The sequence below is a fragment of the Zerene cesonia genome, chromosome 7 (genome assembly GCF_012273895.1).
Source record: "Zerene cesonia ecotype Mississippi chromosome 7, Zerene_cesonia_1.1, whole genome shotgun sequence".
Classification (NCBI taxonomy): Eukaryota; Metazoa; Arthropoda; class Insecta; order Lepidoptera; family Pieridae; genus Zerene; species Zerene cesonia.
The window spans coordinates 9,374,964-9,395,659 of NC_052108.1; the positions used below are offsets into that span (position 1 = coordinate 9,374,964).

Consider the following 20,696-nt stretch of genomic DNA (forward strand, 5'->3'; position numbering starts at 1 on the left):
ATATTAATTATTATATATGCTGTCTCTTGGGCATAACATTAATAAAAAAGCTATTACGAGAGGGCAATGTATCTCGATAAATTATATTCAATTTGTTGCAAAACACAATGAACTTTTTACACACAAACTACGTCTTTGTTGGCGGTATCACGACCGACGATTTTTTCATGCTACTTCCAAGAATTTAAATGTGAATTCAAAATTGTATTGTACTCTTGAATAAATAACAAAACTTCTAAATTATACTTAATTAAATGTTAGCTTCATATTTTTAAACTGCAATTCAATGTTTTAAAGTTTAAATTTTATTTAGTTGTTTACAATCGAGCGGTATTAAAGTTATTCAATCGTATAATTACCCGGCTAAGAACGGGTTCATAGCAACTTTCTATACAATTGAATTTTCTGATCAATTGTAATAATTCTAAATGCGTACGTGGAATAAACTTATTATACCGATATGAATTCCCGTGTCCCCTTGTAGATGTAGATGTGCTATGTATCAGTTTCACGGATCGATTTTATAAGACAATTTATTTTGTTTGCGAAATGAGCCTCCGACTCCCCCAATCACCGAACATGCCGGTTTTCTGTGGAGGTGTAGTACTTCCCCGCTGCTAACTGGCCTCATTCGTGACATTTATCCTATTAAATATTACACATTGAATGTATTGTCTTCTTGTTGTCGATGATAAGTTTATGATTTATTGTAGATTCTATCAGAATCTTATCCTGATTTGAGATATAACCAGGCATTATTTGATACAACCACAAATAGGATTAGAAAATCGTTGCAAGTTAACTCCTATAAATATCTTAATCGTAGATGTTTATGAAGCAAGGCAGTAACAACAATTCGTTATATTTTATAACATGTAATGAACTCGTGTTGCTCCACAATAAACGTTATCTGTATCGTTACTTTGCCACAAAAAGCCGAACAGTGGGAATGAAAACAATGCTTTGTCGACAACGCCAGCTCTGAGGCAATCGAAAACCTGTACCTTGTCTATAGACTAGACTGTATGGGAATGGAGGCTGATTCAGCGTTATGTAACGGGGTAGGATTATTAACAACTAGCTAATTTACCTCGCTTGTATTAGCTTCGACTGAATGTTTTTGCGTAACCGACTCCTCTAGTCTCGATTTTGACCCATTTTAGACAGACAAATTTAATTTAAACTTTGATAACATAAGATCGGTGACGCGTGATCGCGTCTTAGTTTTTTTGAAACTATATTATTTATTTATAACACATGATATGAAAATTAAAATAAGAGAGACTTGCTTAATGAGCGTTGATCATAATAAGGATAAACATACATAAACGAGCTTATGTCTCATTGAGTGCTGTTATCCGACTGAGTGCAATCTAAAAGAAACATAATTGTACTTCTTTTAAATGTATGTTTTACCGTTTAGCACCAAGAACTAAGAACACACGAACAGTTTTAACTTGCTATTAGTGGGTGCTGTACGCAAGAAACGTGTAATTATAATAATTACTCGCAGTTTCATTATCTGACTGAGATGTTTTCTGCACTAACTCATTTTTGTTTGTAATTAGTCCACAGTTTACGACTTATTATTTCCAAACAAGACATTGTTTTACCTGCGACATCGTACGCGCGAGAATGCATTATATGTTCAATTTTTCCCGTTAACAATGCATCTTTTTCATTGCTTACACAGTTGAAGCCTTCAAGCCTTCCTCGATAAATGTGCCAATAGTTTCCGAGATGGAGCGTTCGACAATACAAACATACATACCTAGTCTTCACCTCTATAACCTCTGTTGCATCAGAGCCCAACGGAAACTAGGCGACACATAATCACGCATAGTGTTGCGGTGGTATAAATGCTGCAGGGGTAAGGCAAGGGTAGGCTATTCATGCAACCTTCGTTAGTGAGTGCGCACTTTGGCAGCTGACACGAGCACTCGACACTTTCGAGCAGGTTATTACTTATTCTCCTGCTGTTTTAATAAAGGTTTAATGTTGTTGAAGTTATACACAAAGTTTATATTATGTTGTTACGATGTTGATTTACTTGTATAGAACCATAGACGTTTGCTGTTGCTTCGCCCGGTTTGGCGACTGATAGAGAATATGTTATGTTACCTACTCGGTAGATATAAATAGGTATATATTTTTATTAATATTAGTTTTGGATGTTAAAGCATAACAAACACTAAAACATAATTTTTTTATAATATTATAATAGATTATAATCAAAGGTGTTTATCTGGTTTAGGTCCCGTCTTTCTCGGTGTGTTATGGCATATCAAAGGAACAGTTTCGAACCTTGGTTACACTACGTATTGTGCAAATAATAACAAACATATCGTCTGCTTACTGGTAAATAATAATAAGTGCTGTTGGGGACATTTCAAGTAAATGAGTTTTGAAAGTTTAGGTACTAGTTTATCCTATTCCAAACTCATTATTTAATAAAGTTTTAATGCTAAATGTTGCGCTAACTACCCTTCTTTTAAGATTTACCCTAATAAGATATGTAGCTGTAGTAAAAACCATTTAAAATTTAATTTAGATCGAAAGAGGGTAGCATTTAATATGTTTTACCTGTATTTAAAAAATGTGTTATATCTTCTGAATTCAATGGTAGCAGAAACTCATTTTAGTTTTGTCTAATAGTTTGTTGTATTTGACACTATTTATTTCATAGGAAAGAATTTTATAGACTAAATTCGCCAAAATAATGACATTTTTATTGTATTTAACTTATTTTACCTGTAGAAAATATATGTATATCACTTATTAGGAACTATAAACTTAATACAAGAGATCTATAAAATAAAATAAATTTTATATCGCGTTAATAAATGAAACGATTTTGAACTAAACAATCATTTATATTACTAAGTTTAACATAAAATGGATAAAAGAATCTTAATTTTCCTCTGACTCTTCGTCAATCGAAGGTTCAGGTAAAGGATCTTCTTCACAGGATTTAGTTGGTAAAGAGGAGTTTCAACCATGATATTCCTCAGAAATTATTGTCTTAGTACATAAATTCTATCTTTTAGCTTCACTTGATGGGCAAAGGATTTAGGTAAAGTTCATTTAAGACAATAGAATTAATATAAGGCGTAGTATTATCTAGCTCTAGTGTTAATACGTACAGAAGGCTCCGTAGTTTTTGAGATTCGATTCGTTGAATCTAAATTCTTTGGTTCTGTATAGTTTCATTTTAGAATCATGTTATTTTTAGTGCACTTTTATTTTTAAATTTGATGCATTTTAGTCTTTGACAATGAAGCATCAAGATTAAGACGCTTCGAAGTTTGCCTGTGGCTCCATTCTTTGTGCTTTTTCATAAAGTTCACATCAACTTCATTAGGCTTATTTGAAGGTTCGTTTTTACCTCTCTTATCAGTATCGTTATACAGACAAATATAATTTCGCTTTTAAATAGCATCATTCACAGTCGGAGAAATAGCTATTGTGTAAAACAAAAACTTTTAACATACTTGCTTTTTCTCTTCGTTATGAAAAAAGAAACACCCATTGTGATTTGACGCTGTCATTTGGTCCACGTATAGTAAGAACTCTTTTTGGAGTATCAACTTCGACATTACCAAGAATGAAATTCATTAGCACGCTGTAACTTAAGCTCCAGTAGTGACGACATAATTTATTCCGTTCTTCTGGACATTCAACAGTAGGTACATTTATAGAAACATTTCCCAGTCTCTTTTCTCTCATCTTATCTCTTTTGGTATTAAACCCGTCCTTTCTTTTTTTCTTGTAGAATAAGGTAAACCATCTTCTTAGCTTTGTGACATTTACCCTCCAGTTTTTTTTGAAGTTCCGGTTTCATACATCGTTTTCTTTTCCGTTTTTTCCGTGTAGCATCGAATGCTTGTTTCAATAAGAGCCCCCAAGTAGATAATACGACTTGATATGCGTCAGATGATGGCGGCACCTGTGCCGGCGGCGCCATAAATCCGCCGGCTTCAGGTTGAACTACATCATCTACAGAATTACAGTTTTCATAGAATCGCACATTTTCTATGTTCTCATCCTTGTTAATAACCCACTGTTCGCCGAATAAATCCTCTGGTTGTATTAAAGAACCTGGATCCGGGTTGTAAGTGGGGTTTTTAACAGTTATACTATATTCGCCCTAGAATCGCACAAAGTCAAAGTGCAGTTCGAAACTGGGCTCCAAAACCTTTGACGGGAAGGACCAGGCTCTTCATCAAAATCATACGTACAAAATTAAAAAGACAAAGTAGGTAAATTAACAGTAAATCGTGCGCTTGGATAATGGAGGGAAAGAGGGTAGGTATTAAAGGAACTATTGGAAAAACATGAGTGTTACAGAGCCAAATTATTATTTACAACACCTTCAAGTCATCAATTTATTTTTTGTTTTTAGTTATACCTATTCCTTAAGTTTGCAAAAGCAAACATACCATGCATAATTGTTAAACAAAACAAGAGCAACCAAAATATCCTTAAAATTTACAAAAGTTCACATAAAATGACTCTCCTTTCACTACTTTAGGTTTAATCTCTATATATATAGTTTTAATATATTTCAAAGTCGATTATGAAGCAATGTATCTATCAATTTTAACACGCTTTTATATTAACTTCACCTGTATGTTTGTTTGTTTGTTTGTATGTTTGTTTGTTTGTTTGTAACTGACTTCTTTGGGCGCGATTTTGACCCACTTTAAACGGCCAGATTTCGTTCAAACTTTGTAGATTTATTGAGGACCGATGACAATACACTAATTTGATAAAATTATTCCAGTTTTCAATTTGCAAAATATGATTTTTGTTAAAGCGTGTTTTATAGTTTTTTTAAACTATTATATTTTATTTACGTACTATTCGTGGAGCAAGCGCGCACAAAATGTGACAACTGCGACCGAATACTTTCATTCGTTACACGTAAAAAAGCATAAATTACATTTATAACGTTTTTGCCGTAAAGAAACAAGCAAAAAAGAAGATATTGTATTCAACTTGTAAAATAAAATAAATGCGTATATGACATTTTTTCAGAGTAATTCTTACTATTTTACTATGTAATTATAAAATGTAAAAAGCTTTTAACGTATTTATTGTTGTTTGACTGTATTATCTGAAACGGATTTAGGACATAAGATTATTTATTATGTTATACTGGAATATTTTAAGTCAAAACTAAGAAGTTATCACTTTTTCAAATTTGTTATCTCAGCAGCCTTTGGGTTTTGCATTTATTGGGTTTTACCAGTAGATAGCGCGTGAAATTTTACACCTATCTCTATTCATAACTCAATTTAGTAAAAAAATGCATTTATCTCGTTTTAGCAGTAAGCAGACGATATTCCTCCAAAACATTGTACATGTAAATCATAAACAAATGAAATTAGAAGTCGACAAAATGTCTGTTTCAAACGATAGCTGAATCCAACGTAATTATAATCCAGACATTGATTTAAAAATGTTCACGTATATATAGTAAATTTAAACGTATTATCATGGCCATAGAAAAGTTTGTTTGTACGCCTCTTAGAGTCAAGGGAAACCATCCGCAAACCTCACACACATGTATCGTCAGTATTAGTAGAAACGATTTCTATAACAGTAGTTCATCCGTCCTCCTTACACTTAGATAATCTCGTATATATAGTTTCAATAATGCTGTCAGTTGATTTATGAAGGTGCTAAGTGGATGTGAGTGGTACTGGGTTACTGTGTCGGGTCGGTGTCCACCGTGGATGTCCGCTGAGCGTGGTATGCGTGATCACGAAAGTCCAACCTGTATGCTACAAAAATCATCACACTACAAAACAAGGGTCAATCAATCTGACTATACAGGTTATGTGCTTACTTTAAAAAAGGACAGTTTTTATTTGAAGACACTGAAGAAGTTAGTATTTTGTTTATTTCCTAATATTATATCTAACTCAACGTATTATGTATTGTAAAAGTTAATCATCAAGATAATCCTTATTAAGTTCAAATTTAGAACCGGCATATAAGATCAAAACAAAAAAACACCTATGAGTATTTCCACGAATTCTCATTACTCGCCATATGCCGTTAATGGACGTAAAAACGCTAAAGAATCTATGAGCGCTGACGCACGTTAATCATTGGATAGTATTTCCTGTGTCACATCTGATACGACTCAGCATAAATACGCGGAACCGCGGTGCTCGTTTTTGTGCGCGTGCTACGATTACAGCTGAATGGGGGAAATGTACGCTTTCTCTGCGGGATAAACTGCTGATCGTAAATATATTATGGATTCGGTACAGACGTAACGTTCCTGTACATAATTGAGATGAATTATTTTTTTTCTGATTACTCGGATGGACGGACGGTATGGATGTATATTGCCTTGATTGATACATGACTTTATAATTCGGTTATTTTGTAAAATTTCCTCTATATTTTCGGAGGGCTTCGGTTTATCTCTCTTCATTCTCAAATAATGCAATTCTCGTACGATATAAATTACTCAGTGAGTTTACGGTCTACTCTCGCAGCAACCGATTTAATCTCGATTTTACTAGTGATTTTTTTTATTTTATCAAAGTAGCTTATTTTATAGCAAATATCTATCAGAATCTATCAACTGTGTCAGAAATAAATAGCAATATTATACACACGAATGACTGTCAATTGTTATTATTGTTGGTTAATTTGGTCACACATTGAATTGCTTGTTTACATTTTTTTCCGTTTCTATATGTAACTTATTAGCTATTGATATAGATTCACAGGAAGGCTAAAACATAAACATGTTTATTTGTGTTTCTTATGCAAAAAGATTCTCGGTGGTACGTCTCCTATTGCTCCTTCCCAGTCCATTCCTTCTTTCCAGTCATCAATCCTGCATTCGCAGATGTGGTGATCGCTTACCATCGGGCGAACCACCAACCAGGTCAGTTGCCCGTTTATGGCGTAAAAAAAGTAGTTACTAAAATCCATTGACACAAAAATAGCGCGGTCGTTTCGCGGACCTGAATTATTTAACGATCCGCGCGTCAATATTGAGTGTCCGAGATCGGTTTACTGAAACAATGCGTAAAGCCACGTAAAGGTGATTAGCTGGCACACTTGCCGGCTGCGGCCCGCGCCTTGTGGGTCTTGAGTCTAGACGATACATTGACCACGAACGTCGTTGCTACGGCAGACTTTGTGCCGCTCGTATTAGTTACATATACACGGCAAGATGAATTCGTCATTAGAATTATATTTAAACTAGCTTTCGCTCGCGTAGTCATAGCTAAAGAGACAGTCCGGGGTTTAATGCGTAGCTCCCGTTCCCGTGAGTCTTCCGGGATAAAAAATTTCATGTCCATTTCTCGGATTTCAAATTATATATGTACCGAATTTCATCCAAATCGGTTTAGTGGTTTAGGCGAGGTGAAGGGACAGACAGACAGACGGAGAGTCAGACAGAATTACTTTCGGTTTTATAGTGTTAGTTGGGATTAAGCAAAAAAAAAAACAAACAATATTAATCATAAGTGGGCCATTTAGAATTTTTTTTCTCGTAGACGTCTTAAACTACAGGTCGCTTGGTTTACTGAAAAAGTGAACGAACGAGACTGTTATGCATACACATCACTATATTATTAGTTGACATGAACCTAAAGAAATAGAGCACGTAAGAATTACGTGTGAGTGGCGGCCGCGTCGCGTACTACTTATAACATAATATTACATTAAGCGTTGCAAACAATAGCAGGTAAAAACCAATGAGATGCAGAGCGAAACTATATTCTTTAGGATATATTAATTTGAAACAACAAAGTCTTCTTCACGACTTAACCACTAAATCGATTTGGATGAAACTTACACACGGTCCAGATACAGTTTGAGACCCGAGGAAGGACATAGGATAGTTTATATCCCGCAAATCGCATTAGTACGAGAACTGTCCCTTTCTTTTGACTTCGCGGGCAAAGCCGCGGGCGGAAATCGACTATATAAACAAATAACGTATTCGCAAGTGTAGGGCTGGCCGCTGCAGTGAGCTCTCGTGCTGTAGTTGACCTCGAGTCCGTTAACCCGGCTCTATGATTGCCGCCCCCGCTGACCTCTGCAATTTTTCACACTTGATCTCGTTAATGCTCACGTTCTGCTAACTATCCATCAAATCGGTTATGCTAACTGCGGTGTCCAATCGTGGCTTTCATTCAGTGGGAACGGCAACACTTCACGGACGCTCGCGGTCTAAGGGGATAGTCACATGTATGCTCTAACACATTTAATCTATGTACTGTGGGAGTCGAGCACGCTTCAGCACGAATTTGGCCAGCTCGCACCGGGGAACTACCACACCCCTACAGAAAACCGGCGTGAAATAATGGCTTGCTATTGTGTTTCATACGGTGAGTGAGGGAGCCGGAGGCCTATTTCCTTCTCCTAGCCCTTCCCAGTCCATTCCTTCTTTCCATTCATCAATCCTTTCCTCATCCCTTATCCCTTAAAAGCGGGCAACGCATACACAGAGATCTAAGCCTATCCCCTGCTTTCAAATTATATTATTTAGCCTTTTCTGCGATCTTCAAAAGCCACTGAGCAATTTAAAACCATAAAAACTTTTCTCATTTTACTTTGGAAAAGTTGATTGAGTAATTTAGTTTAAGTACAACCTCAATTGTTAAAAAAGTCACGACCATTTCTTGGTGTAGGAATAAACACTTTAGTACTCTAATTAAACTAACATACAGAAACGTGTACTAAAGGATGATTTTACAAACTTTCAATTACGTTACTTAGAATAGTCAGTATCTATTCCCTTATCTTAGCGTCTTCTTCTATATAAAAAGAGCGCATGTCTTTATTAAAAGTTTATTGCTATCTACTAGATCTAACAATAGCACGATACGTTTAATTTTTTATCGCCTTTAATACTAAGATGGTATAAAAATCATACATGTAAGTAAATTATTGCAGGCGGTTAGATACTGTCGTAATTGAGGCGGGATGTTTTATATATAATACAATATATAAAACATCCCGCAATACCATGACAAATAAGGTATACAGTTCAACGCCACTGGGCCAAATTAAATAATTTTTATATAAAAACATATTGTGTACCTTTATTTAAATAAATTCTGAGAATAATTCGTATTCTGGGCCACTGCGTCATGATGAACGCAGATTAAGGCCGGCGTAATGATCAATTAAGAGCTCGCGGGAAAGATTCAAACTGAAACGCAAACAATGCAATATTCGCAGAAGCGTTAAAGCTTGCGGCTGATTCAGTGCGTGGAGAAAGTGATGATATCATTTCCCGCCATTATCCAATCTTGCAAGCGTTTGTCCATCTCGTGACGCTAATGTCAGACCGTTTGCAGGGATCATCCTAAATCCTCATTATCATACAGGCGAATAGTGAGCCTTGTTGAGGCTGAACCATGAGGGAAATTGTGAATGAGATGGCTCTACAAGATGTCATTGGCCAGAATTAGATAAGATACACTCGTATAGACAGGTTTATGGAATTAAGATACAAAGAAAGTCTTACGATTATCGTATTTTTCATCGGAACTTGACCTTCTATTGGATTCAATTAATTAAAAATTAACCATTTGCTGGGAGCAAATGGTTAATTTTAATTCAGACCATTCTCCTTAATAAAAAGAGTTAAAATCACCACCATCTAAATTAAATTTACGCAATAATACCTGCTTGTTGAAATGTCTAAGGTCACCGGTCAGTTAACTCGAGCTTAATTGTAAAATAAAAGCCGTGTGAGAACGTGGATTCATGTGTCTTAACAAAGAGGCTGTAGGAAGTGAGCGAAACCGGCAAGGTCGGGACTCGAACAGCCATTGTGTTTGTTGCCAAGAATTGAGATACACATCGATTTTAGGTTATTGTTTTTATTAAGGGCCCATTGACTACTTATAGTTGTTACATCTGTAGTATGTAGCTATCATAGCTAGCTGCTAACATAAAGCAAAAGATGATGTTATATAAATTTGCTTTTTGGCTCTATCGATATACTCAAAATGTTGAAGATGTGGAAGAGTCGATGGCATATCGTGATTTAATGAAAAGTGAAAAGATTTTAAGTATCTAAAATAAAGTGATTAATATAAAACACATCAATCAGATAACACATAATCAACTAAAAATCAGAATACATTGATAACGTTAGTTTAATAATATAATGAATAAATCGCGTTTAAAATCCGTTGAAAAGTTTTTAATTTTCTAAACGTTAGTTTAATTAGTTTTCCCAGTTACACGCTAAAAACCCACACGATAGTTCGCTTAGATTTCAACCTTCGATTATGTTAGTTGCGCGGATGTAAGCATGTGGTCGGCACTCGACAAAGGCGCCAGACGTCGATGAAATCACATCGCAAACAATTAACGAGGTGGTCGTGAGGTGGCCAATTGAGCTCCGACAATTATCTTGTTAACGACCTCGAGACATGTCACATAATTGCTGATCAGCGATCATGCCCTGCGCGAAACGTCTACGCGAATATGTTGCTATACATATATGACCACAGAAATGTTCTGTGTTAATACGAAAATATATATACATATTATGATTGAAGTTACTAGGTAATTAATTCCCAAAGCTTTGAATAAAATATATATAAATAAAATAAGGTTTGTTGGACAAAAGAAGTTAATTTACGTTATATTAATTAAGGTTAATTTTTAGATTTAACGCTGTCACGGTACCGGCTTCCATACTTGGTCAATTAAGGATATGTGTGACTGACAATGGCTTCTCTGTATAGTACTGTATATAATGACCAGGTATAGACAAATGGTAATCGGGAAATCGGCTCGCGGTGCTCCGAAGCCAATGAAGTGCGGGAGTAAACCCGCGCTGGGTCGATACACACGGCTGTACTGGACATGCTAAGTTACGATATTTTCGTTCGAATTGTTGTACGGGTTGATATTAAAAATAATAATTTGACAGAGCGGAATAGACTCGAAATATAATTAGGTGTTATAATAGGAAAGACACGTTATTATCAGAAAAAAAGTCGTGAAGCCGTATTGCTAGCGGTTATCTGCAGCAGAACGAACCCTTTCATAGTAATTCAAATCAATTTACCCATCTATTAACATAAAAACATTGAAATATTGTTATATAGTTTTATTTATGTACTTTCATTCAATTGATTAAAATTTACACTAGCAGTTTTAAGGATCGATGAAATCGTTACCTATATTTTGTTTGGTCTCCCTGCCCTTCATATAGCTATATCTATCAAATAAATTCGATGTCCGGCTGCCGAGTTCCGACTGTTCACTCGTCTCGACGTCTAGTCTACGGGATTTTAATATCAAACGAGTTTAATATACTTCGACGTGGATTAATTATCTGGAAAACGTTGTGTTGGAAGCTGAAATTCGCAATAGTTTGACAATGAGTACAACAAACAAAGTTCATTGCGCTAACAATGTATAAGTGAGAATCATGCTGGACCTGAGCTACTCGCACCTGGCTGTACGTGAACGAGTTTTTACAATCAACGCATCTAGGACTTTGAACTTGTGTAGGCTCGGTTCTCGCTGTGGAAAGTCACGCACAACTTAATTTTGCTTCCAAATTAAACCTTCCAGAAGTTTCCTCACGACATTGTAGAATAGTCGTTATTTCCTATTTATCGATAATTTATGAACTGAAGAGAGGTAATCTAAAAGGATCATTGTCATCATTTCTAAAAGATAATTGGTATTTGTCAAATGGACACCTTATCTTATCAAGAAATAGCATTCAACTTCTGTAAATCATAGCACACGATATAATAAGCATAGCAACGATATTAGATAACTGGCTTGTGCGATAATATCAAATGACAGCACGTGACCGATTTACCCTAATACACGGCCCTAATCGGAGTCGGCAGACCATTGTCATTTGCCGATAATCTTGTAAACACCGCCGATCCGGTGATAGCCTCCTATCGAATATTTTATATTACGTGTTGCGGGTAATTTGGAAATCATTTCGCATATGTGGCTTAATGTCTGCTGTATTGAACTCCGCTCTTATTTATACTTGAAAAGCGTTTTTTGTATTAAAACTACAAAAACTTTCTATGTCCATATGTCCCTATATATTTAAATCTTTTAAAACTGCGCAACGGACTTAGGGTTTTTTTTATACATAGAGTGATTGAAGAGGAAGGCTTATATGTATAATAACATCTATCAAACTACTCCGAATTTAACGCGCGCGAAGCCGCAAGCAAATGCTAGGTACGAGTAACAAAATTAAACGAAATTGAATGTTATAAACTCAACTCACAATCATTATATTTGTCCAAATTGTCTGTGAAATAGTAAAGTATTATGTTATCTGTGGTGAAATTTATGTCCAGTATTGAGACTTACGTGTTCCGTTCAATATCTATTAACATTATGACGTGCTCAGTTGTACGTTATATATTTCGTGAAACATATCGCGGTATAGGCATAAGGCTCTTAATATATGAACCAGTTCTACAAGGTCATGTTGCTGTGAGATGTCCAGTTTAATATTTATTCTATGCTTAATATTTATTACGGAATCGGAATTCCCATGATATTCATTTTGTATAAAGTTTTGGTTCTCAATCAGATAATTGTCCTATTTTGTTCAATACGTGTCTAAACGTTTCAGTATTTTGACTAGACGGTGGCCTGTTAGGGAAACTACTAGTTTCACAAATCAGTTAACGTAACGTACCTTGATCGGTCGCAGAATACATCGCGATATTCCCAATAGAATTTGGCGCCTGCCGCAGGGCATCATTTCGTAGAGAGCACTATCATGAGACATATATTAGTTTTTAAAATCAATATTTGAAATTTTATAAGACATATATTTATTTTTGTACTTACGTATACAAAAAAAAAAAAAAATTAATATAAATTACCAAGACGTTTAAAAATGTAGCTGGTAAATTGACATTTTTATAATTACACGCAACGCAGGTATCGAAGTAATTACAAGTCGGATTGATAGGTGTGGGCGGTCAGTGACCGGCGGCAATCTGTCATGCTGATAGCTTTGTACACACGATTGCTGAGATTTCTTTATGACTTTATGACTTTGAGGAGCAAGCAGAAATGTGCTTAATATTCATATCGAAAATGGATTATAATTGTCAACTCATTTCACAATAGCTAAAGTTGCAAATAATAATTTTCTGATATCACACACTCACAATTAACACTCGTAATTATTATAATCCTTTTAATACCGGTAAGAGCCTATTGTGTTAACACAAACTAAAGTTTGAACTATAATTGAAGTCATCTTCAGTATACACGGTTTATACACGTTTTACTATGCATAAATACGTGTAGACAGCGTCTCCAGTGAAGCGCTTAATACTAGAATTTTCTCGGACGGATTCCGGTGCATTTTCCAGCGTTTTAACACGACATAATGAAATCACATTGAGTATGTTTGATCTCCTTTGCCAAGCTTTGCATAAGGGGAACATTTAATAAGTTTAATTTTGACGATGTGTTTATTTACAAACATGCCTGAAAGAACGTCGCTCCCAGAACTTTAAGGAATATTAGTGTAGATTTTGGGGAGAATGACACGAGTAGTGAGCTACATAGACAAAGTGGCGTAAGCGACGTCGAGACGAGTCGAGTGCTGCTTTGTGCTTAGTGCTTACTTAGTGCCTACAGCCTCGCGTCTAGTGGGGTTCTGCATCGTCTTGACCGGCATGTGATGAATAGCTTGCTTCGGTACTTGGCAGTATCAGTGTTGCGATCTTGCGAGTCAATTTTCCCGAAGGTTTGATTTTTAATTAGACGTTTGATAATAAACTAGACATTGAATTATAAAAAAAAAACTTCAAACGCCGGAATCACAGCACGAGTTTAAATAATAATCATATGGTTTGAATGCTACCTTATTATTACATGATTTTGAACATTAGAATGTAAAAAGATGTACTGTCAAATATTCAGTTTTTAGTTCATCAATATTAATTTACAATAATTTGCAAAAATTCGGAAGCAAAGATAACTGTCATTCAAAAAATTTCTTTGTTTTCAGTATCTTATTACATCGTATCACATACGTGTTCTACATTTGAGACAATAGTTGAACGCGTATTAATTACAGCAGTGTTTAGTGTGTAGTGTGTGGTGTGTGGTGGTGTGTACCGCTAGCGACAGTTATCCTTTGTCCGAGCGCGGACCGTGACGGAAGTCGGGTTACCGCAATCATATCGCATGGGATTATATGTTTCACTTTCTAATGTACAATTAGGGTTGCCTCTAATTACAATAATGGTAATTATTGTAATGCCACTGGATCCAGAGCTGAGCTAAGTATAGAACGTGAATCAATTTACGCAGGAAGGGCTTCGAACTATATTGCTATATAATACAATACTTAGCTTTTATCTAGCACTTTGACCCGTATCAGATATCCGATCGCCTGTGCAGTGTCATAATTCAATAATCATTGCAGTAATCCTTTAATCCCTCTTAATAATGTATATTTACTTTATTGCGTCTTAGAAAAATTATATTCTCATATCTGTATGTTGTCATATTAAAGTGCGCTATTTTGCTATATTATTTATTATCTATCAAAAAAAGCTTTAAATAAAGTGAATGCTAAAAAAATCTCAGAGAGGTATGACTTTTCACGCATTTCAATAAATACATAGGGATAAATTGGTTTGAACATTGCGTTTAAATTTAAGCTTAAAGAGGGAAGTAAGTATTTAAATTTAATGTATATTTAAAACGAGGGCAGCCCTACCATTCCATTGTTGGCGGTAATCTCAGTGAAAGCGCACGCGCAGGACCCAAACGCCCAGACGCGTGTGCGGTGGCCGGTGTTGGCGACCCAACGACTGTTATACATCTGTAACTTTTAGCATATTATTATTAATATATTTTTGAAATGATGTCTTAACAAATAAAAAGAAATACCAAATATAGCACCTACTCTTACGTTTATATTTACATCGCTCATAATTTATGAAATTTTGCCATAACATACAACCAATGTAAAAATGTAGTGTTTATTTATTATCTCTTATAAATATTGTACCTTCCTAGATCTGCGCTAAGGAATGAGGATAACATCCTAGTATTACTATACTAAGTTTGATGTCATTAACTTTGCGTTTCGTTTATATTCAGTATTTACATTATGAATGCATGCAATGTAATAACGTAGTCTTAAGACGTCTGCACATATGATTAAATCGTAGAATGAATTATAGAGTTCTTCATTAACATTTTCTTTAACTAAATAACAAAAAGAGGAACGTTTAACATTTTTTATTGAATTTCAGTACGAATACATGCGGAATGACTAGAATATAAAGTCACATGTGTACCCTTTGCACATTAACATATATTTACATGTCACGATAGCGTATCGCGAACCTATCCGAAACACAAGTCCGATTCAGATATCGTTTATCAGTTACAGAACTCGAGGGTGTCCCAATTGCCTAATTTAATATTGCAATCTTATCGCAAATACGCGATCCTACCTGGGGTTCATATCGATTTTAATTCGCATATTGCATAAAGTTTATCAAAGCCGAATGCCAATTCAGATTTAAAATAACCGAGAAAAATACCGAGTTAAAAAGTTGTCTTCTGGCATGCAACTGATTACGCTTTTCTACTTTGTTAGATTTATTGTGGTGTGTTCTATGGCAAATATTTAACGAACAGTAATTTCTAACCACATAAGTTTTTTTTTTTGTTTTTATTACGCATTAAATTGGGTCTTAACAAAATGACAGAATTTACGTTTTCAAAAATGTGTAAAATCTACAAGAAAATAGTTACAATATAAACTCAACATTATTGAATCCCCACCCCACTATGACGAGAACATTGAACAAACAAAAACATCCTTTACATAATCCGAACATTTGTACGCCAAAACTATGGCATCCCATTATTTCAGTGTCATTGAGTTGGCAAGTCGTGGTGCGGTTAATTGATAATAATTAGGGATTTCGGTCACCCGCCACCGCCGCCACCGGCGCAGTCGCCTCCACTGATCTCAGATCTCTGTACTATTTACGCCGACGCTAAATTAATTCAATTTCCTTACAAAACATGTTCAAAGCGACGCCGCATCCTACCAACCCACTTTCTTTGAACGATTATGATAATGAAACATCAATTATTTATATCTGGGTAGAATTTCTTCTCTTTAACAGAAGGCGCGGAGTGTCATTTTATTCATACAGTACAATTCCAAATAGATGCTAGTTCAATAATTCTTGTTAAACTTCACATGAATAAAATAGTTTTATAGATTGATTGTTTTTAATTAAAGCATATCTATGTCAATACTATTAAAAGATAAGCGATCCACTTGATAAGCACCAACTTCCAAAATTACCATGCTCATGCATGCAGTAGTATATAAAGTTAGTAGAAGCAAGTCCGTTATGTGGTAGGTCAAAGGATTAGCGAGATGGGATCGCGCGGTAGTGTAAGTAACGCGGCGCGCGCTGGTCCTTAACCTTGCGCTGCCGTCTGACCCAATTCAGGCGAGCGTAGTCGGCCACGAATGAAGCGAGAGTTATTGCCTAGATATCAATACTCATTTATCTTATCTTAATACCGTAAAAAAAATATATTTAATAAATATGTTTTGAACAGGACGCCGGAGAATTAGAAATTTTAATTAAAAAAAGGGAATTTTTGTTTATATTCTGATTTAAAACTTTTATTCACAATCTAGAAAAAATAATAAGGGTGGAACGCGAAGCTCAATAGAGCATAATATTATGTATATTTGTTCTTAAACAAATATGTGTTGTGGGTACTATGAATCGCTACTCTCTTAGCTCCAAGCCGTAGGCAGCGTTGCAAGGAGCTGACATTGATCCCCTTTCCTCGGAGCCGAGTGGCTTTACATCCTCTAAAAAATACAGCCTTTGACCTACATATCGTGTTTATGTTCCTCTATGCAATAGTATAGTATTTTGTTACTTTTAAAAACTACCAGATTATTAACTAAAAACAAGATTCTTCGGTGTCGTTTACTCTTCCGCTAATGATAGCAAAAAATAAATCTTTATCTAATAACTAGTTCACGTTCACGCGCTGCAGTTCGGTAAAGCACGCGCCGCGCGCTTAATTGGGAGCTGTTATAACTTCAAGATCAAGGTTACGTAATACAAAAACTGGGTTATATAAAATAGTACGATAAGACTTTTTTCTCTTTCCAGATATCTTTGTATGTTTGTCACACAGCTAATGTCTTTTTTACGATTGCTGTATTTCTGGAATGCTGTAGGTAATTTACTCCGCTAAAGCTGCCATGAAAAATGTTTGCTTGGTTACTTCGATGGCCGATACCATGGATATCGAGTACGGCCGTAATAAAATTTTTCGTCTATGAATCTATTATTGAAGCGTGTATCAGAGTTATTATTAGTGCATGGCGTCAGCAAATTATCGCGCGCCATACGTTAGGTGGCGGGCGAAGGAAGGACTCATTGAATCCACTAATTCGATCACAGACACCGTGTGACACACCGCGCGACATCTGCGCCATTGAGATTTATATCCCTAGAGGAAATCATTGAGGCACGGCTCCAGAAATAATTGCAGCCTTATTAAAGGCAAAAAACTTCAATGGTCGCAGGGAAATCTAAAAACAGGCATCACGTCCTCCGCTAGGAGCGTGGAAATGCAAGGAAAAGAACAGGTCTTGATTTAAGCATATTAAACGATTATATTACTATTTATCTCAGTATATTATATATCTCAGTGAAGTTGCAGCTTTCTAATAGTAAAATAATTTTTGAAATCGGTCCGATGCGTTTTGCGTGAAAACGTTACAAACACACAAAAATACAAAAGATTTCTCTTTGTAATATAAGAGGGGCTAAATGTTATAGTAAATATTTTAACGCAATGTAGCTGAAAAACAACATATTCTATACTGTCCTCAATGTAAATAAAGTGGGAAATATGTTCAAAGTAAAAATGGTGCCCTAAATCTAGGCAGGTTCCCTTAGGGTCGATCTGTTACATTATGTAGGTCGTGCGCCTAGGGTTACACACTGCTTCTATTTACTTAACATATCTACAATGAAATATTCGCAGATTAAGTCAGATGTTTTAAACAGTTTAATATAAAATCATGTTAGGGTATCATCAGTATATACTACTAATCGAGTGCTTGGGTTAATCTTTCCTGATCTTCTCGCGCCGTATCCAAAAATAACATTACATCATACCGATAACGGTGACGGGATGGGTCAGTGCGCGCCCGTGACCGTCACTACTATTTATATATTGTACGCCAATCGCGCGTGCCCTAGATTTTCCATAATGGACCCTACATTCATGTTAAAATATGGTAATATTCAATATAAATAATGCAGGGGGCATTAGCATAGGCCTCTGAAAAATCTATTCTATGATGATATATTTAGTAAAAATCGGAACATTAAAGAGGAATTTATGCTTAGCGAATACTCCTGGCTGGTTATGATGCTTCGACAGATAAAAATTAGCTCATTTGTTTAAACTTCGATTAATATGTGGGTAAATTTCCATATTGTCCTCAATAGATTTTGAAATAAGTGCTTATGTAGAAATATAATTATTAAGGATTTCTTAGATGTGATGTGTTTGCTTTAGTTAGTTTTTATTGGTCGCTCGGGCCGGCTTAATCCTAGCAAAGTCTAGGTTATCCCTAGGTTATGCATCTTTTGTGGTTAGTGAGTTTATCGATGACATGCAGTTTCTAATTTTTTGTTACCGCATGCGATATCAACTGTCGCACAATATCGATACATTTAAGTTATATAAATCGCACATAAAACGGTAAAAATATTGATTACTTAACAAAGTAAAAATTTTGTCGAACCGACGTTTTCCGAATATCCGAATACTTGGATAAAATATTTTTTTTAATCATTGTAAAAAATAACTCAAACTATATTACAACACTAATTAACTAAGTTTTCCTAAAACACTACTAATCCACACTTCATATCTAAATATAATGTACGATTACCGTACATCTTCTATGTGGTTTGCACATAAACAAAATCAAACACCGACACGTCTGAAATAGTGCACTGACCATTATTACTATGACTAGAGTTATATAGTCATAAACGGGCAGTGCAAATCTGAACATATCCACCCAGTTGCCAGGCGGCAGAGCGATGTCATGTTTTATTTCGGGAGCCGCGGAGTCTGACGCGAGCGATTCCCCGCTGTCTCGCTAGTCGATACACGCGTGCTAATCACTTGTACAATGAACCCATTGATGGAGTATGATGCTACTACGTGCAGCCGAAACGGGCGAGAAATTATCTAACAAGAACCTGAAATCACAAACTTATTTGGCGTTATAGAAGACATTTACGCGGGGTTGGAACCTCATGACCTAATGTTCCATTATGTTCGGGGCAGTCTAGTCACGGCTGATTCCCGATGGCAGTCTTGTTCTAGCTCATGTCCTGCGTCACGGTCCACATGCCGCAAACAATGTGCCAAAGTCATTATACAAATGGGACGTGACTATCATTTCTGGTGACGTTGACACCGATCCATACAATGGGTGATTTATGGCGGTATCGGACACAAGTGCACGATTTGATGCTTCCCAGAACACTGGTCGATGGCTGCTTGTTTCCATTCAATTAAATTGTCAATTAAGCTTATCTGAAGATGGCTTCCTGAATTATTACCGATACAATATTTAGGTGTATGACTATCTATTTGGTGGATGTATGAATTCTTTATGGTTTTACAAGTCCTATGCATTATCGTAAAACTATATCTGCCGATATTGAGAGTGTTTGGTTTGTTATCCGTGTAGTTTCTCACTTTCACGTGGATCATATTTTGGCAATTGCAGGGTTGTTTTGTATTATCGCCTTCCCTATCCTGAACACTATAGATAAAATGCGTTAAAAGAGGTAAAGAATTGCAAGATCATAGAAAGATTTCCACATGGCTATAGTAGAATGTCTTTCAGGAAGCCGAGCTGAGCACGTGGACCGCATTCCTGCAGCGCGCGGTGGACGCCACCTACAACACCGAGGTGGTCATCGACAACTTGCACAATATGATTGGTATATATCCCTTATGTTTTATTGATTTTGAAGCGATACTAACTTTCCGCTCAACAGCTAGTATGTGTCAAAAATTATCAAGCACAAAATTGTGTTTTTCTGTTTCATAAGCAGCATTAGATTTTGGACTTGTCGCTTAGAACAAATGGTTATATATGTACGTAGAGGTTTATACGAAAGTTTAAATAATTGGAAAATTTCCTCACACACATAACCTGTAAGCTGCACGATTTATTCAATAACATGTAAAACGTTGAAAGTAAAAATGTTGTTTATTATGCTTAGTACCGTCGATACAGCTCATTCGTTGTTAATAACGATTGTGGTCACGCAAATTCTCAGCGTGGCAACGCAATGGGGACGGTATAATAAACAAAAACATACAATCTTGCGCTTTCTGATTATTCCAATATATTTTATTCGTGACTCACAGAACACAGTACAAAATATCTTCCTCGAAACTTTTAACGCCCTAATAAAATAAAAAAGAACATGTTCGCGGATGTCATCATTCATTTTTAAATTCCAGTTTTGATTTGTGTAATGTTTTTTAATATAGCTGAGCAGCGTCGCTGCGTCCGCGAAGTGTCGTCTAGTAGTGTGTTCACGTCGTTGTGCGGAGCGAGCGAGGCGGCG

At 35.8% G+C, this 20,696-nt stretch overlaps 1 protein-coding gene across 1 annotated transcript in view; it reads left to right on the forward strand.

Annotated features, from left to right (window-relative positions):
* Positions 1-20,696, forward strand: part of LOC119828243 — a 26,707-nt gene that overhangs the window by 4,927 nt on the left and 1,084 nt on the right. Inside the window, exons 3-4 of the mRNA XM_038350346.1 lie at positions 19,964-20,060; positions 20,620-20,693. Of these exons, the coding sequence (XP_038206274.1) occupies positions 19,964-20,060; positions 20,620-20,693 (171 nt within the window). The remainder of the gene's footprint in view (positions 1-19,963; positions 20,061-20,619; positions 20,694-20,696) is intronic.